This window comes from Schistocerca americana, chromosome 2, assembly GCF_021461395.2.
Source record: "Schistocerca americana isolate TAMUIC-IGC-003095 chromosome 2, iqSchAmer2.1, whole genome shotgun sequence".
NCBI lineage: Eukaryota > Metazoa > Arthropoda > Insecta > Orthoptera > Acrididae > Schistocerca > Schistocerca americana.
In genome coordinates this window covers 572863485-572884038 of record NC_060120.1, presented here as the reverse complement: position 1 = coordinate 572884038, position 20554 = coordinate 572863485, and the positions used below count along the sequence as shown (strand labels likewise).

Below are 20554 nucleotides of genomic sequence, written 5' to 3'. Positions count from 1 at the left end.
GTAAATCAGAGTTGGCATAGAATGGTATAGGTGTTTGTTTTTTCCTGCATGCTGTCTGAGAGTGGAATAACAGAGAATGATTGTGAAGGTGGTTCAAAGAACCCTCTGATAGTCACTTGTGATTTGCAGAGTATCCATGTTGACGTAGATGTTACGAGCATTGTGCCTGCTATGCAAGGTATTCTAAGGTGATGGGTTTGACTGAGCATCATGTCGCTGGCAACTCGCCATGAACTGGCTAGGCCAAGTAGATAAGTAGGTGCAGAGCAGCATTTTGAATCACAGAGCCAAGAAAGGAGGAGGGGTACATGTCCAGCAGGCTGGTGTGTGCTGTCTTTGTGAAAATCATGTGGTTGTGTAAAGTGTGCCACTGAATGCTTATGGATACCAAGCCATGTGGCCTGTTTCTGAGTGTGCTAAACTTATAGCTTCAAATATTCACTGAACACACAAACAGCAATTTTGAGATATGCTAAAGAAAATCTAATGACAGTGTTGAAAACACAATAAACAGACAAACACACTATAATTATTGCCATACTTCTAAAGGTAGTACAAACAAAGTTACTAACAGTTACATGCAAAAAATTTTATAACAATGATAACAGTTGTTAAAGAGACAATACGTATATGCATATGACACATAGTTGGGTAGATACTGAAGGCAGTTATCACAGGACCATGTTTATAATATCGTTTAACAGAAACACAAATTGTTATACATAAATTATTATCTCAAAGAAAAGAGAGAGAATGAAAGTTCTCTCCACACATGCACTGCGGATTAGCAGCAACATTAATTATTTTTCCTATTACCTCAATCCATTTTTTTTATTTAATGAGAATTTAGTAAGTTAATGTTGTCAGATGACAATTTGAACAGCATAGTACTGCAGCAGCAACAGGAAAAAGAAAGAGATGAACTTCACACAAATTTTTTACCTGTTCCATTTATGTGTGCAGAGTCTACACAAAAGCTGGTCATTCTACAATGCTTAGGATGTAATAATGTAATATCAAACTGCAAATTATCTAAAAGTATATGTAATCTATGCATGAAATATGTAAAGGTTGTAAAACACACAATTGTAAGAATGGTGATTTATTTGTAAAATAGTTACTTGATTGCGGTGATTGGTCACATGACCAAGGTTTTAAATAGGTGGGCAGAGCACGTTTTGTGGTCATTTGATTTTCGCGTCTTGATGGATAAGGTCTGCATGGCCAGTGAGCTGCAAGAGTTTAAGTGTTGGGCCACAGAATTATTTCCATGTGCACCAACTGAGGAGTTAGAAATACTGTAGTGTAACAGTTTTAACAGTTAGTGTGCTAGTGGTGTGACAGAACTTTTGAAAGGTAAATTTATTATTGTATGTAGTCTTGAATGAACTTATTGAACTTGAGGAAGTTAATTCAGTTTTTATGATTTGGTATACTAATAATGCCTTTGGCTTACATTCATTATGGCCTGCAAATGTGCTACTTACTCTGTGAATTCAGTCAGTTGAGTTCTTATTTCTTTACTGTGTTTAAATATCAGCTTGCCTAAGGCCACCATTCAATGCAACTTTGTGAGTGATCTGAATAAAGTGATAGTGAATTTTAAACCTCTGGTTAGGCTACATCATTATCCGGAGGGATCACCCCTTTAATATCTCCTTTATTTTATTAAACATATAAATTATAAAATTTTTGCCGATTGTCTCTGCTATATTAATGTGCCTCATGAAAGACTGATGCTTTGATAGTGGTTTAAAACAACAGTGCGTAACAATACCTGTAAAGTACATAAGAGCCAAATACAAATTTAAGCTCATGTACTCACCTCTGTTGGTGGGGTAGCAACACATCAACCCAATTGGCAATCAATTTCAGATTATTTTATTAATTACAAGCCTGATCTTTTTCACCCGCTTCTCCTCAGCCCAATGTGTCGCCTTCTTGGACATAATAGATCTTCACCTTTCTGATGACCACTTCCATACCTCTGTCCATATTAAGCCCACACAGTCCCTGAATTTTTGACACTTGTCACCCCTTCCATACCAATGAAGTTCTCCCATTTAGTCTGGTCACATATTGCTGACATATCTGCAGTAATGAGAATTCTCTTGGCCAGTAAGCTGAAGGTCTCTCAAAGGCCTGCACCAGCACGGTCTAACCCCCCCCCCCCTCCCCCCCCAAACAGATTTCCCATGTCATATTCTCACACACCCCTACTATAGGCACCCATCCAGAGGTGGAAGGTCAAGAAAAATGCATGTCAATCTCAATGGCTGCATCACAAGCTGTGCCATTTGCATCCTTCTGTATATCACAAGCTTTTCTGAACTATGCAGATGGAAGTTATAAACCGCCTGGCATCAGTCTCCATTAACCCTCTGTTTTTGCACAATCTCCCCAACAGTTTCCGATTCCTCTGTCATATTATCTCCCCCCCCCCCTCCCCCACCATTCACCTCTCCACACCATCTTCATTGTGTGCCCCTGCACACCAGCTCCGTCACCTGTTCACCACAAGCCTTGACTGTGCACCTGTCACTGCTCCCTCCCACATTCTTAGCCAGCAAACCAGCTGCCTCCCACGGAGCTGCTAGATATTCATCCCCCCCCCCCCCAATCTGCCTACCACCTGGCTTCCTCTTCTTCTAACACCCCCCCCCCCCCTCCTCACCAACATAGCTGCCACCAAAGTAGTCCACCACAGCTGAACTGTAATCCGTGCACTGTATGTTCAGCTGGCACCATGTCGGGGCAAGGGGAAAAGGTGTGTGTGTGTGTGTGTGTGTGTGTGTGTGTGTGTGTGTGTGTGTGTGTGTGTGTGTGTGCTCAAGCTCAAGCAGGGCTTTATTCTGAATGAATGGCGTGTTTCTTTGTATATTTCTCTCATGTACGGGCTGGCTTTAATTAAAGTGCAGGTCCTCATTGAGGTCAATTGTGGACGATGATTATAGTATGGCAACATAACGTGGTAGATTTACACTGGAAAACAATTGGTTCCAATCTGGCCACCAAGTGCAAACACAGCACCGCAGCACCTTGTCAATGGCCCCACTGCTCATATTGAGCAAATTGTGCCAGCTGCAGTTAATAATAAAATCAACTTTGTGTCTTTCTCACTTATGTGGCCTTTTCCGCCCACACCCTATTCCTATTTCATTACACATGGAAACATTTCTTTATGCCTGTCTTGCATTCACAGTGCCAGACTTGCACCTGGTGGCCAAAATTAGAACTAATTTTTTTTCCAGCGTAAATTGGTTTTGCATAATATCAACCAACTTTTGCTGCAAATGACAATTACAGCCCAGAGTGGACCTCTGTGAGCAGCTGCACTTTATAACCATATTGTATTAACACATCTCATCATTTCATTTTAATAATGCTGTCAGTTATTCACTTTCTTTGATTTTGAATGCTTAGAATTGTAGCTCACTGGTATAGCCAATATTTTATTGCAGAATGCACGGTGATGTGCAGACATCATGTCCTAGCCTTATTTCACCAGCTGTAACTATGCTTGCTTCATAATAGGTACATCAGTGATTTATTTAGATGATTCTATACAGAATATTTTCCTGCTATCTTCTCAGTAATTGTTACCATTAAGCAATTTTCTGCTATGCTCATTATTCCACATATGAAGATGGTTGTATGAACAGCCAAAACTAGTCATTATTTCGTGTGTTATATTTTGCGAAATTATAAAAAAATAAATAACTACTTTTTGACAATATTTGGACCGTTGGTTGCAATCTCCTGATTTCATCAGGAATTCATACCAACATTAATGAGGTTATTAAAATATATACAAATCAGTTGGTTCCACTAAGAAATTTGTCAATGAAGTAGAAAGGAGTTGGATATCCAAGAAATCCTTTAGCATCCCCTATTAATGTCAAGGTCATTAAAGACTACTGTATTAAGAGTCCCAAATATGTAGGGATTAAAAATACTCAAGATAGGTATAATGCTCCACGAAGTATGATTGAATACTGCAATAACTTGATGTAATTATGCTGCAATGTCAATTATGCAACTGAGTTATGTATCTAGTGTTTGTGCACACTTTCCACAATTGTGTATATACTGTGTCACTCACTCAATGCTACGATACACCACTAATGAGGAATCCAATGGAATGTGTTAATGTTGAACTCAGAATCACTGACGAGTGACGGCAAACATGCATGTGAGCAACTGACACACAGCCCTTAGACACTTTCATCATATACTTTTGAACACAGCCATAGTTGTGGAAGTTGTGGGAGTCGCCAGCAGAACATCCGTAGACGCACAGTGAAGGATAGCATTATTCTGTGGCGGCGCGCACAAAGGACAGATTGTTTATTCTTTGATTATATATAGTAGTTCTGTTGTTATTGATTCAATGTTAATATGAGCTTTTCATTGCAAAAAAAAAAAAAAAAAAAAAATATTATAGCCTAACTACTTCGTGAGTCTCTCTGAAGATTGTAATAAGTAGTAGGTGGCTAAAGTGGTGACCCTGTATAAAGAATTTTGTTGTAGACGAACAAATGCAGCCCAGTTCAATTTAGTCTACCAGGAGATTGGCGAGTCCGCTTGGCACACCGAGTGTTACGGATTGGCGTGACGTTTTACTAGAGAACATTGAGGAATTACAACACGACATTGAAGAACAAGAAAACGCTGTGTTGAATTTTTCTGCACCATCAAGTAACGGTCTTTCGACAGAGAACAGTAGCAAGATGAAATTACGCCCACCGCAGTTCATACCTGATAAACCTGAACTGTGGCTTGGAATGCTTGATCTCACCTTCCAGCATCATGGCATTGCAAACGATATTTATGATCGCCGTTAGTGCGCTTGACAATAAAACAGCAACAATCAACGCAGATATAATACTTCAGCCGCCCACCACGCAAAAGTATACGCGTTTTAAGCAGTTACTCATTGAGCGACTACGTCGGCCGGTGGAACAACATATCCAGCAAGTATTGCACAGTGAAAAGAGAGGAGATAAGTCACCTTCGGAATTTTGGCGGCACCTGAGAAGTTTAGTCAACGACACCGAGTTGCTAGATACGACACAGCAAGATGTATGGCGTGTGCAGTTGCCAGAGGCAGTTAGAACGACTGTGGCACACTCAGACGCACAAGATATCTCGTCGTTGATCTCATTAGCCGACAAGGTCTACACCTCGTTAGACGCAGCGCATACGTCGACGGTGATGTTTGGACAGAACAGTACAGTCTCACAGGAAACGGCGGCAATACGACGACCCCAACAGCCGGATGTTTCTCAACAACTGGATGACCTACGAAAACAAGTTGACGGATTGAACCAGCAGATATCGACGTTGCTCGGAGGCAAGACAGAAGAGCAAGGAAGATGACAGTGTCTAAGGAGCGTATCTGCTGGTACCATCAGCGATTCGGAAGGGAGGCGACGTGCTGCACATCACTCTGCAATCACCCAAATAGCAGCAGTAGCTGACGTTAGGCGCTGCCGGTCGCGAGTTCGAGCAGCAGCGTCTACTGTTGTGAGGTGAGATCGACGAGGGGCAGCTACGGGTGTGTAACCTTTCTTCTTCTTTACCTTCACTGTCCCATCGGCTGTTTGTTACAGAAGTTAATTCCCGCTGTGCTTATCTAGTCGACTCAGGTTCGGACGTTAGTGCATTGCCTGTTAGAAACTGTGATGTGAAGCTCCCTCCATCTCAGTCAAAACTCACAGCAGCAAACCAGACGTCGACAGCGACTTATGGAAAACGTCTGATAGAGGTAGACCTCGGGGTCCATGAAAGTTTACCATGGACTTTTGTAATTGCCGATGTGTCAGACACAATATTGGGTGCAGATTTCTTGTTTCATTATGCACTTGAGGTATCTATTAGCTCAGTGAGCATTCGATGGAGGACACAGTGCATTAGAGGCACCCTAGGACGAAGCCCTATGTCCACGTCTGATTGCAGACAAGTAGCAAACTGCGAATCCATGTCTGGTGGGCAGACAATAAAGCACAATACAGTACATCACATCAGGACTACACCTGGTCAACCAGTGGTTCAATGCCCACGCCAGTTAGCTCCGGATCGTTTTGCTGCAGCGAAGGCAGAGTTTGAAGAATTATTACGCTCGGGAATCGTCCGTAGATCCGAAAGTCCGTGGTCATCACCACTTCTCCCCATAAAGAAGAAAGATGGGACTTGGAGACCATGCGGAGATTACAGGGCACTAAATACTCGTACCATCCCCGATCGTTATCTGACACCACATATCAGAACTTTTACACACGCACTTGCAGGCGCGACCATTTTTAGTGCCACTGATTGCAAAAAAGCTTATCACCAGATACCGGTCGCACCTGCTGATGTACCGAAGACGGCTGTCACAACACCATTCGGTTTATTCGAATACCTCCGTATGCCGTTCGGGTTAAAAAATGCGGCACAAACTTGGCAGCATTTCATTGACGAAGTCCTCAAAGGTTTACCACATTGCTTCGCGTACCTCAACATCATCTTGGTTTTTTCGTTGTCTGACGAACTGCACGAACTACATGTAAGGACTGTTTACCAACATATTGAGGAACATGGCATTTCGGTCAATGAATCAAAGTGTTTACTTCGATGATGTCAGGTGCCATTCTTAGGCTACTCAGTGACAGCAGCCGGTATCAGCCCACTGCAAGACAAACTCGACCTTATCGAAGAGATGACTCGCCCCATCGACTATCGCCAACTACACCGGTTTCTTGGAGCAGTTAACGTCTACAGATAACATCTGCCTAATGCGGCGGCTATTCAAGCACCTTTGACGTCAGCATTAATCGGCAAGGATGCAGTAGGCAAACGACCTTTACAGTGGACATCAGCGATGCAGATGGCATTCGACAAGATCAAAACCTATCTTCACCAGATGGGCAGAGGCGATTCCATTATCGAATATTCCAGCAGAAACAGTGGCATGCGTATTTCTTTCATCTTGGATCGCACGTTTCGGCTGCCCTTTACATGTCACCACAAACAAGGGGCGGCAGTTTGAATCGACGTTGTTCTCAGAATTGGCCAACCTCTGCAGGTTGCAACATCATCGCACCACAGTGTACCACCCAGCAAGCAATGGGATGGTGGAATGCTGGCATAGAACATTAAAAGCTGCATTAATGTGCCATGCACAATCTTGGTCGTCAGTGTTACCACTAGTTTTTTTGGGCCTACGCACAGCATTGAAAACGGATTTAGGGGCATCCACCGCAGAATTGGTTTATGGTGAAACCTTACGACTGCCTGCAGAATTCTTCACCGATAAAGAAGGGGCATGACAGATTGAATTGCCATTTAAATTACAAATGGTACACAAGCATATGGCCAGCCTTCGCCCATCTGCTGTCTCCAAACATGGAGCTGTAAATACATTCGTGCACAAAGATCTATGCTCATGTACACATGTGATGCTGCGGACGGACACTGTCAAGTCACCGCTGCAGCCTCCATATCCTGGACCTTATAGAGTGCTCTCACAGGATGAACATACCATACAGATAGATCTAAATGGAAAGAGTCAAGTGGTATCATTGGAATGGCTCAAACCTGCACATATGTTACTAACTGAAGAGGACACAGAGGTCAGGCACCAAGCGCCACCTTCCACACCAGTGGACCAGGATGACACCACTTCACCACCACAAGAGGAACCAGTATCGTCACTACCAGCAACAGAAGCTGAAGAAGTTCAACCAATGCGTTCAGTACACACAAGAGCTGGGCGTCGGGTGAAATATAAATACCCCAACATTCCCGGAGCTCCGCTCTATCAGATGGGGGCTGTGTGGGAGTCGCCAGCGGAACATCGATAGATGCACAGTGAAGGACAGCATTATTCTGTGGCAGCGCGCACAAGGGACAGATTGTTTATTCTTTGATTATATATAGTAGTTCTGTTGTTATTGATTCAATGTTAATATGAGCTTTTCATTGCAATAAAAAAATAAAATATTATAGCCTAACTACTTCGTGAGTCTCTCTGAAGATTGTAATAAGTAGTACGCAGCTAAAAAGTAAATCATTTAGTGTATTCCACTGGCACCCAAGAGGCCTTTTCAAGAATACCAATAAAATTATAATCTTGATAAATGAGAATGAATGGATAAATTGGATGTCAGCTGGTGTTTATCAGATTATTATTAGCATATCATAAAATTTGATATACGTGTGTCCAGTTGGATACATCATATTATTGTAGAATTAATAAAGTGAAAGGATGAGTGGCACTAAACTGAAAAATCAGATATAAGAAACCAAACACTAGAGGTCAGTGACTGTTTAGCTAAATAGTTGCTTAAATGTTTCTATGAAGCTGCACGTATTAATAATAGGTCTCCAAGGAACCTACAGATTACAGTTGACACACAGATCCACAACCCCCCCTCCCACACACACACACACACACACACACACACACACACACACACACACACAAAAATAGTTTCTCCAGTTCCAGCATTTCATAACTTGCAGGTAGTTCCTTTACAGAGAGAAACAGAAGGTAATGTATAGAGGTAACGAAACTGAGAAGATATTCTAAACGATGCTGTATGTTACAGATATTTCGAATGCTTTCACACAGTGCTATTATTGTGTCATCATATCTTTAATACTTCTTCCGTCTGTGAGGTACGAATGTTTACAATGCATATGTTTACACTGTGAAAAAGATATAGCAATGTAGTGAGTACATGATGATGCACAAGTTGCATAAACATTAACCAAAAATTGCTACATAACAATCATATCTCTGATTTGTGACTGCTAAAGAGAAGCTATGCGCTCTGTGGCATGCAGTGTTTCTCTCTGGATTGGCAAATAAGCAGTTAATGAACTGACTCTCTCTGATGTTAATTCTATGACGAGGTACATGTTTACTGAAATTTGTATGAAGCTAAGTAAATGTATTGCTGAAAGTCAGCTATCTTGTGAATTTTTGAATTGAAAAAGTTGATGAATTGATAAAGTTGAAATGACTTACACACAAAATTACATCAATGTTTAAAGTGAAAAGGTGACCACGGTTTTTTTAAAGTAAAGCAGTCGATATGAATCCTGACACGCTGCACAAGGGAATATATGTTCAGCATGTTGGTAGCAAATCCATGAGCCTGCACCCAATCAGAACTTTTCACGGAGAAAGTTTAGTTACAAAATTTCTACACATAAGTGTTTCCACTCCTTTTAAAGTTTTCCTAGGATGGATAGTACTACCAGATTCCAATCTAGAGTGGTGTCAGTGCATAGACAACTTCCAAGCCTTCTATTACGAGAAGTCTAATTTCTTTTGTAGTTATAGCCAATGACAAACTTAGCAGCAGGACATCGGACAGTGGAAGACTAATTTCTCTGAGCTCCAGAAAGCAAATACCAGAAGGAAGTGCCACTTAATAAGCACACATATAATTACAAAAACATTACATACATATTTAGTACGTTATCTTTGATACTGCAATAAAATTCCAGATAACTGATGACAAGCAACAGATTAAAATAATTTTCTTGTGATCTATTTAACTATGGAAATAATGAGAAATCAAATCAGGACTGTTTATGTTATTGTTCTAGAAATTATTTTATGTTAATTCAGATGGGAGGAGAAAGGTTCAGAAATTAATATGTCAAGTGGAGATTTTTGTTAATATTCTGGCAAAAGATAACATTGACTCATCTTTGGGAATCTACAAATAAGTATTTATATACCATATACAGTTCAGAGTATCCTAGAAGAAAGAGTCACAGCAAAATTGTGACTCTGTCTTCTAGGATACTCTCTTGTTGCTGGCGTTTCCAGTTCTGCATAGCTTCAGGTCAGTAGGTCAGGGATGTTGAAAGAGGGCTACTGAAGACTTTCACTGGAATTAATAGTTGGAGAAAAGGAAGGGTTGCTGGAAGAACTGAATGAGGAATTGGAGGAAGAAGGTGAAAGAAATACCACCATTGTATAGGTAAGGTTAAATAACTTGTTAAAGGTTATGCTAAGTCCATTGTTGTGAACTTCAGTACACAAAATGAGGAGCCATTTTTACCTTTTCATTATGATAATGTGATTAAAATAAGTTGTGATTTTTGAGTCTTTGCTATGGAACCCATATGCTGTGTAATGAGTTAATGACTATTTAATGTACATACCGGGCACTGTCTCACTATTTCCAGAGCACAATTCCAGGTCATGTGCTTGAAGGACACGATCCCATTTTGCTTTAAGCTTTAAATGTTGAATACAGCTCTGATAGTCTAGAGTGTTGGACGGCCAGCATCCATACACTGCATCAGAATCCCCTATCTTTGTATAAGCCTAAGAGTAAGAATAAAAGGAAAGACATATAATTACAATGTCACTAACATTTCACAACTTTAAATTGAAATGCTTAGCAGAAAGTCATATGAACAGCAATAAATAAGTAAAAATTAATACTCCATATTGGGTACAACTTGCAACACTCTGGAGAAACTACATTAGTGTGTTTCAATACAAAAATTGATTTTAACCCTCTACAGTCGAAATTATTATTTACTGTAGAAAAAAAAAATTTATATGCACAGAATGTTAAAGAATAATGTATTTAACCCATACAAGGTGAATGTTTATTTTTAAAATTATTTATGTTTTCAAAATAGGTCTGTGACTTTGAGGTCACAGCGGGCAGTTGAACTTTTTGTTCAATCTTGTACGAGTATTGTAGTATTTCTATTACAAGACAAGAATGCAGCTGCATGTTACAATAAAATTGGAAGTAAGGAAAGAATAATGGGATAACAATTAATTACAGGCAAAAATACACACAATACAATAATTTTAAAAAATACAAAGTTAAAAATTAATTTTAGTGTCTTCATTTTTCAGGCTTTTTTAGCTTCTGATATGAACTATGTAGTATGAAAATTAAAAAAAGAATTGGAATTTGGTGTATTGCAAAGATGCGCTTTACATTTTGTACAAAACACTTCTGGTGCACCATTACATCCTGACTTTTTCAACGTCCTCTTTTTTTCTGAAAATTGAGGCCAGTGGCCCATTCCATCTTTCCTCATTTCTTTTTCAGGCACTGGTACTGCTGACCCTATTTTCTTCTTCAACTGAGCTGCAGTTTCAATTGACGAACTACTAAATCTTCCCCCTTTTCTCTGTCGATCCTTATTCTGCTTGCAAAGACAAGCAGCAACAGTAGCTTTGAAGTCCAATGGCCTGAGCTGGTCATGCTTCACCTTACACTTTGTACAATCTCTTCTGTATAGTAGCCATGCATAGACTACAGTCAGATCAAGCAAGTGAAATGCAAGTCTCAAATACCACTTCCATGATTGGATCTTGTTGCGATACAATGCTATCAGCGAATCCAACAGATCGAAACCACCCAAGCACTGATCGTAATAGTGAGCAATACTGGGGCATTCAACATTTATTTTTTCTTTCTTTGTATGGTCCCATCTCTCCACTTTTGATGTTGGATGAGCACCAGCAAAAGTATTAAGCAAATGAACAGGCTTGTTGTCGTACCATTTTACTGCACATAACGTACACCATCAATTCTAAATAAATGCTCCTCATAACTCCCTCGATTGCTCCTTTTCATCTCTTGGCAGATGAAACACAACTACAAACCGAACTCCTGTGAACCAATTATCAAAATACAGTTTATGAAACATTTATCTAGGTATCACATAAGCCAAGTGAAGAACAAAATTTCCACTCACACCGACATCAGGCAAGGAAGGATCATGCTTCACATTCTCTGTATATATCTCTAAATTATGTGAAATTCCATTTGAATCACACAAGACAAATGATTTATAACCCCATTTTTAGGTTCACTTTTCACATAAATCTTCAAGCTATGTTTTTCCTTGAAAGGAATCATCTGTTTGTCTACTGACAACTTTTCACTCATGGGGATACTTTGAAAATTTCCAACCAATGATTCCAGAAAGGACCCAATCTTATACAATTTGTCAGCTGGATCTACAGTTTTGTTATTGTTGAAATGAAGTCCTAATTTTAGCTGCTCCCACCTACTGCAGCTCATTATACCAGCAGCAGCTGGAATCTGAGTAGCAGTTTTCCAATACATACGAGATGATGGAAGTCCATAAATGGATATGTACATATAACAACCAAAAAATTGTTGTTATTGGTTTAGAAATGTCTTTCCGTAGTGCATACAAGTTGGTTTGAGAAGCAACATTTTCCACAATTTTTTCATCTAACAACTGCCTGAAATAGGTCACAGGTTGACGATGCTCCTCTGGTGCACAAGGGAGACAACTCTTCCAAGGCTGAACAGGACAAATAATACAATGGGTAAATCGTCTCCAGTCATTACTGACGTGAACTTCATCACTAATGTTCTCATTATCACTTTCACTATGCACAAGTACACCATTATCACTGTCCTCTGCACCATCATTATCACTCTCGGCTATTTTCTACAATCTCAATATCATCCTCACTATCTGAAGCTAAGACAAAATTTTCTGATTCGTACCCAGGAATAGGCCTAACTTCATATTCTTCACATTTTTCCTATTTTTCATAAAAATTTCTGGGATCCATGACTGCAGCAAAGTGGGGTTAGATTCCATTATTGTCCGATGTTACATCAGAGAAATGGACCTAAATTCCATCATAAACAGGGAACATTTTTACTTACATGAATTGCAATGTTTTAATAATGAAGAATGATACTTACATTTATTAATAAGTATTTTTCTTTCTTGAAAAACGAAAACAGAATCACTGTAAATAATAACTACGCCGACAAATGAGTGCAGCCCAACATTCAATGCTACCTACCAAAGATAATATTATATTGCAAAGAACCTAAATATAAAGCAGCCATATTGTAGCACTCAAGTCACACTGGTCGAGAAAGGAATAACATTTCTAATGGGAAATATAGTGATGAAATTTGACATGACTTCAGAGTCACGGTGGGCAGTAGAGGGTTAAATGCACTTCTCTTGTCTAACAAACAGAACGTCTGGAATACAGTACGGATACACACCACAAAAATCATATATGACCAAAATTTTAAGTTGGTTAGAGCATTTAAATTTTACAGACATACAGTATGAACTCTGCACTTAGACACGGTATGCTTGAAAAGTTACAGTAGTTGTAGTAGACCTGCGAACTACTGAGCAGTGATGGTGTGATGTTACCATTACCCACTTGATAAAACAAAAGTGATGTGGTTCATTTCCTAGGGGAAAAACATAAATCCCTAATCACAAGCAAAGTTTAGGCTTATGTGCTGAGGACTGATTGGGTGGAACAGCTTCTCCAGGTTGTGAATATTCGGAAAAGCATTTATGTATATCACTGATTTCTGTTTTGGTCAACCAGTAATAACTGCAACATCATAGAAGGGATCAACATTGCAGCAGGTAATTCAGAAGAATTGATCCATCTACGAATATCAGCAGAGCAGTAAAAATTAAAAAAAAAAATAAAAAATAGTTTTGGCAAAGTGTATGCTCCCTGATGAATTGAAATTCTGTTAATTTAGTGCCCACTATCCACAACAGTATCACTTTTCAGAAAGGTCAATAATTGATGATAAATTCTGGGTATACTACTGAATTGTTAAATATTGAATATGATGATGATGTAGGACTTTCAATGTTGTTCTCCTTGAAAAATCCAAGTGCAAGCAAATGTTTTAAGAGTTTTAAAATGCTCCTTTTCCACTTTAAATTCTCATCAATATAGACATCTAAACATTTTGTAGTTTCCACCCTATTTATTACTTCTTCATCATGTGTTACACTATCACTGGTGTAGTACCCCTGGATGTGCAGAACTGAGTATGTTGCATCTTTTTAAAATTGAGGCAGAGACTACCTGAAGAAAACAATCAATGATACTTTTGAGAACATTGTTCACTATTTCTTGCTTCTTTGTATATGCTTGGAATAGTTGCAATCTGCAAAAAGAACAAATTCTGCCTGTTGTGTGTTAGACGGAATATCCTTTACATATATGAGGAACAATAATGGACCTAAGATTGAGCCTTGAGGGACCACATGCATGATTACTCCCAAGTCAGAATAATGCCCCGTTGACTACATTATTTCAATCATTAATTGCAACTTTCTGTGTTTTTTTGGTTACATATGACATTATGCAGTGGTTGGCTTTACCATCAGTCCCACATAAACTCCAATTTATGTAGGAGAATAGTCATTCATGTAGCAAAGTGCCTCAGATAGGTCACAGAAAAAACCAAATGGCGCTATTTTATTATTTAATGCTTGTAAAATTTGTTGAGTGAGCATGTCACGGCATTCTCAGTAGAGTAACTCTTCTGAAATCCAAACTGTGGTTTGCTGAGGACATTATTGTCACTAATATGAGATACTGTTCTAGACTGCATCACTTTCTCAAAAATTTTGGAAAATTATGTCATGATGCCTGCAGCTCGCGGTCTCACAGTAGCGTTCTCGCTTCCCGAGCATGGAGTACCGGGTTCAATTCCCAGTGGGGTCAGGGATTTTCACCTGCGTCGAGATGACTGGGTGGTGTTGTGTCGTCTTCATCATCATCATCATCATTATTCATCATGATCATCATTCATCCCCATTACGGATGGAGGAAGGCAAAGGCAAACTTCCTCCACTAGGACCTTGCCTAGTACGCCAGTGCAGATCTCTCGCGTCATTCCCCTTACGCTCTGTCAAGAAGCATGGGACTTGGCATTTCCATTTCCATGTCAGCAATGAAACAAGTCTGAAGATACTGACATCTATCATAGTACCTTTCTTAAAGAGGAGACTGGCAAGGGCATATTTCAGTCTCTCTCAAAAAATGCTTTAAGTTAATGATGCATTACATATTTCAAGTAAGACACAGCTTATTGTTTGGAAGAAAATGTTTACTATTCTATTGGAAACATCACTAAAACCATACGAGTTTTTATTTTTGAGAGAATATATAATTTTCTTAATTTCAGAAGGAGAAGTGATATATTCATGTGATTGAATCTTATGAAAACTGATTTTTCAACATATTACTATGATTCTTCTCTTGTAGTTTTTGTCTCTATATTTTCTACTAACATAACTATTATTAAACATATTTGCTACTTGTGTCTCAGAATTTATAGCCATTCCATTCAGCTGGATAGTGATGTTATCCTGTCCAGTGGCTGGTTGTCCTCCTCTAGTTTTGCAAAAAATTAAATATAGCCTTAATTCTGTTCTCAGAATTACAGGTTTCTAACAAAATGAGCATGGTCCTTGATATTTTAAGTAACTTTTCTTAGTAATTTTCAGTAGTTTTTGTAATCTCTACTTGTTCTTGCCAACAAATACATTTCTCTTTTTCGTTCACAAGATATTTTCATCCCTTTTGGTTATCCATGCGTTTTTACACGGCTGTTTAATGTCCTTTTTGATTAGCTTATCCAGAAAACTATTTAAAAATAGCGATAGAACTCATCATGGAATACATTGAGTTTTATATGAATACTGAGTTCATTATAAATTGCATCCCAGGACATTTCATGCAAACTATTCTAAACCCACAAGAGGGCGTGCTGATTTTCATAATACCGTCGGGCAAGGAGCCTACTTTGTACACATGGGAAGAATAGCTGTTTCTATGTTACCAAGCTAAACATGCAAGAGCAGAATCATAGTTTAATCCAAGAAAGATAAAATAAACTTATAGAATATGTAGCAGAAATGAGAACAGTGAGAAACTGAAGATCAGGATCGATGGTCATGAAGTAGATGAAGTAAGGGATTCTACTACCTAGGCAGCAAAATAACCAATGACGGACAGACCAAGGAGGACATCAAAAGCAGACTATCACTGGCAAAAATGGTATTCCAGGCCAAGACAAGTCTACTACTATCAAACATGTGCCTTAATTTGAGGCAGACATTTCTGAGAATGTACGTTTGGAGCACAGCAATGGATGGCAGTGAAACATGGACTGTGGGAAAACTGAAAACATCACAGAATGACTTCTACGGTACTATAGGAAGACGTAGAGGGGGGGGGGGGGGGGGGGGGGGGGGGGAAGTGTAGACGTAGGCAGAGATTGGAATATATCCAGCAAATAATTGATGACATAGGTTGTAAGCGCTACTCTGAGATGTAGAGGTTGGCCAAGAGAGATGCATCAAACCAGCCTCAAAACTTACTTTTTTTTTTTTTCTTTTTTTTTTGGTGGGGGTGGAGGGGTGGGGGTGGGGAGGTGCTAAACAACTGTTTAATTAAACAATAATGAAATAAACTTTCACTACACAACTACACACACTGTTACCATGGACAGGTGTCACCCCACAGTAATGGCCCACTCAAAGCATTAGACAGCACAGCTGCCTCAAACCCCGCCAACGCTTATTTTATAACTCATTAGCTTGTAGACAACTGCCTTATTGTGGGATTGTGCTGGTAGCTCATGATGTGGGTCATTTTCATACATGATCATAAAAATTTTCTGGCACAGAGTTTTTCTGAGATAGCTCACAGTTTATTTTATATTGCTGCTGCTCGCATGGATGCATAACAACACAATTTATCACTGTATTAGCTGCAGCAATCACAAAGGAACAGGTATGGGCTCACCATTGCGAAACAACACTAGAATGATGCAAACAATTTTATTTGTGTTTGGAATGCTTTATACATGTGCGAACCAGCTCAAGAGTTAAAAACATATGTCCTGGAGTCATTAATTATTCTAACTGATTTCAACTGAGGAGTATCAGTTCTGTAAGGCACTATCTTATTTATCCTAACTAACTGTGCGTAATCATCAGACAGATCATTTGTTACTAGGTAAACAGTTGTTTTCTTGCTTTGAGCTTCACCCAAGAAAACATTATTAAGTGTGGGCTTACCATTTTTATCCATGCATCTTGGAAAGTTAATTACTGAGATTAAATTATAGGATCAAAATACAGTTTCCAGAGAATGTTTCCTATCAGAATCCTTCAATAAACCTACACTGAAGTCACCACAAACTATTAACTGCTTGCTGCTGTCCTACAGATAGCACAGTCAGGAATCCAGATTCCGTATGAACAGTTGTTTTCCCTATGGGGATCTATACACAGTTACAAATAAACATGTAATGTTTTTCTGTAGTAATTCACAAGCACAATCTTGTGTGTGCTGATCACTACAAAATACACTTGTCTCAATGTTTTTGAACTTGTGTTCTGCCTTAATATATGTAAGAACTACTTTTTCCATATTAGTTCTGCACGAGTAAGCTGCTAGAGCATAATCATTTATATATAACTTGTCTAACCCTGTTGTTACATGGTGTTCCAATGGACACAGAATGTCTATTGTTTCATGTTGTTGCTGTTATTGTCTTTGTCTTTGTTGTTGTTGTTGTCATCATTTTTGCTGGTGTGGTCTTCAGTCCGAAGACTAGATTGATGCAACTCTTCATACTACACTATCTTGTGCAAGCCTCTTCATCTCTGAATAACTACTGCAACCTACATCTTTCTGAACCTGCTTACTGTATTCACCTTTGCTCTCCCTTTACAATTTTAACCACCCACACTTCCCTCCAATCATAAATTGGTGATAATTTGATGTCTCGGAATGTGTCCTATCTACCAGTCTCTTCATTTTCCCAAGTTTTGCCACAAATTCCTTGTGTCCCCCCCCCCCCCCCCCCCCATTCTATTCAGCACCTGCTCATTAGTTACGTGATCAACACATCTAATCTCTAGCATTCTCCTGTAACACCATATTTCAGAAACTTCAATTCTCTTCTTATCTAAACTGTTTATCGTTAAAGATTGACTTCCATACACTGCTACACACCAGACGAATACTTTCAGGAAGGACTTCTAAACTTAAATCTATATTCAATGTTAACAAGCTTCTCTTTATCAGAAATGCTTTTCCTGCCATTGCAAGTCTACCTCTTATATCCTCTCAACTTTGGCTATCATCAGTTATTTTCAGCCCAAATAACACAACTCATCTACTACCGTAAGTGTCTCGTTTCCTAATCTAATTCCCTCAGGATCATCTGATTTAATTTGACTACATGCAATTATCCTTGCTTTGCTTTTGTTGACATTCATTTTATATCCTACTTTCAAGACAATGCCTATTCCATTCAACTGCTCTTACAAATCCTTTGCTGTCGTTTATTAGATGACCGGTTTCAGCACTCTGAAGGTGCCATCATCAGATCTGAAATGTGGATTTTATAAATGAGTGCCGAAACTGGTCATCTAATAAATGATTGAAGCGATTGTGGCTTTCAAATTATTTTAAATGCTATAAATGTAGGTTTGCCTTTCCTTAACCTAACTTCTAACGTAAGTCATAGGATCAGTACTGCATCGCACAACTCCACATTTCTCTGGAATCCAAATTGAGGTCTGCTTCTACCAATTTTTCCATTCTTCTGTAAGCAATCCGTGTTAATATTTTGCAAACATGACTTATTATAAACTGACTGTTCTGTAATTTTCACACCTGGCAGCACTTGCTTTCTTTGGAATTGGAATTACTACATTATTCTTGAAGTCTGAGGGTATTTCATCTGTCTCGTATACCTTGCACACCAGATAGAAGAGTTTTATCATGGCTGGCTCTCCAAAAGCTATCATTAGTTCTGATGGAATATCGTCTACTCCCAGGGCCTTGTTTTGACTTAGATCTTTCAGAGCTTTGTCACATTCGTCTTGCAGTATCATATCTCCCATCTCATCTTCATCTATGTCCACCTCCCTTTCTATAATACTGTTTTCAAATTCCTCTCCCTTACTCAATATAATCCTTCCGTCTTTCAGCTTTCCCTTATTTGCTTAGGACTGGTTTACCATCTGAGCTCTTGATATTCATACAGCTGCTTCTCTTTTCCCCAAAGGGTTCTTTAGTTTTTCTGTAGGAGGTATCTATTTCTCCCTAGTGAAATATGCTTCTAAACCCTTGCATTTGTCCTCTAGCCATTCCTGCTTAGCAATTTTGCACTTTCTGTCAGTCTCACTTTTTAGATGTTTGCATTCCCTTTCGCCTGCTTCATTTGCTGCATTTTTAAATTTTCTCCTTTCATCAATTAAATTCAATATCTCTAGTATTATCCAAGGATTTCTACTACGTCTTGTCTTCGTACCTATTTGATCCTCTGCTCCCTTTACTATTACATCTCTACTGTGTACTGTCCCCCTTCCCCTATTCTAGTCAACCATTGTACAATGCTCCCTCTGAAGCTCCCAACAACCTCTGGTTCTTTCATCTTATCCAAGTCCCATTTCCCTAATTTCCTACTTTTTTCCAATTTCTTCAATTTTAAGCTACAGTTCATAACTAACAAATTGCGATCAGAGTCCACATCTGGCCCTGGAAATGTCTTTCCATTTAAAATCTGGTTCCTAAATTTCTGCCTAACCATTATATATTCAATCTGAAACCTTTCTCCAGGTCTCTTCCATGTATATAACCTTTTTTATGATTATTAAACCAAGTGTAAATGGTGATTAAATTACGTTCTGCGCAAAATTCTACCAGGTGGCTTCCTCTTTCATTCCTTTCCTCCAGTCCATATTTACCTTCTATTTTTCTCTCTCTTCTTTTTCCTGCTATCGAATTCATTCTCATATCTCTTTACATTTTCCAAACAGACAAGAAGCTTTTCTACCCTATTAGTGAATCCTCTAATATTTTGATGAAATATTTTTCTGTGCATTATTAAGCATTTTGTGGGGCTCCTCTGCTATTTTGACCCCTTTCAGAAAAATATGCCTAAATCTTCATTCTGACCTAAAAAGGTATCTCTCTGACACCAGAAACTACAGGGATCTTGCCTGGTGTGAGTATGGTGGCTGTACACTTCCTGCAAGAAGCTCGGCCAAAGTAGAAGTAGTAGTAGAAGTAGTAGTAGTAGTAGTAGTAACAGCAGCAGCAGCTGTTTTATTCATCTGTGGAACACTTAATGTAATTCATTTATACAGGTATCAGGATACTTACAGATGTAGGTTGACAAGAATGGGATAGGCAGTTGGCCATGTTCTTATAGCATTTGTCCGAAGGAGGCATGGCTCGTAGTTAAAGGCTCTGCCCCAAGATATACATATATTGCAATAAGGGATGACAGTACTTAAACAACCAGGACACATTTTGAATATTTCCCCACACGGATTTAAATAATGGGCATTTCAAAGACTGTTCATTCAGCCTAAGGTTGTTCTACTAACATCCACATGATTTTCATGCAGCATAGCTTACAATGAAAGAGAATCAGAATGGCCGAACCTTCACTATTTAATCCCTGTCTCTGTATATCTCTATTCTGCTTTCATGTGTCATTAATCAACATACAGTATTAATATTTTGATAGTGCTGATGATGGTTTTTTGTTTCTGTTTGTTTGACGATGCCCGCATTATAACTGCTATGTGTGACCATGACACGGCTGTGGAAGCAATGGTTACCAAGTACAAAGGACAACTAAAAGAAGCAGAAAGATATATATTTTCAATAAACTAAGCAAAAAATCAGAAGTGCCATATCTCAATAAAAAACTTGAAACTTTCA

The 20554-nt window shown here is 39.0% G+C and overlaps 1 protein-coding gene across 1 annotated transcript in view; it reads right to left on the bottom strand.

The window, feature by feature from the left end:
• The window catches only part of LOC124591556 (serine-protein kinase ATM-like), a 456741-nt gene that overhangs the window by 107031 nt on the left and 329156 nt on the right, over nucleotides 1-20554 (bottom strand). The window contains exon 33 of the mRNA XM_047131742.1: nucleotides 10165-10330. Within this exon, the coding sequence (XP_046987698.1) occupies nucleotides 10165-10330 (166 nt within the window). The remainder of the gene's footprint in view (nucleotides 1-10164; nucleotides 10331-20554) is intronic.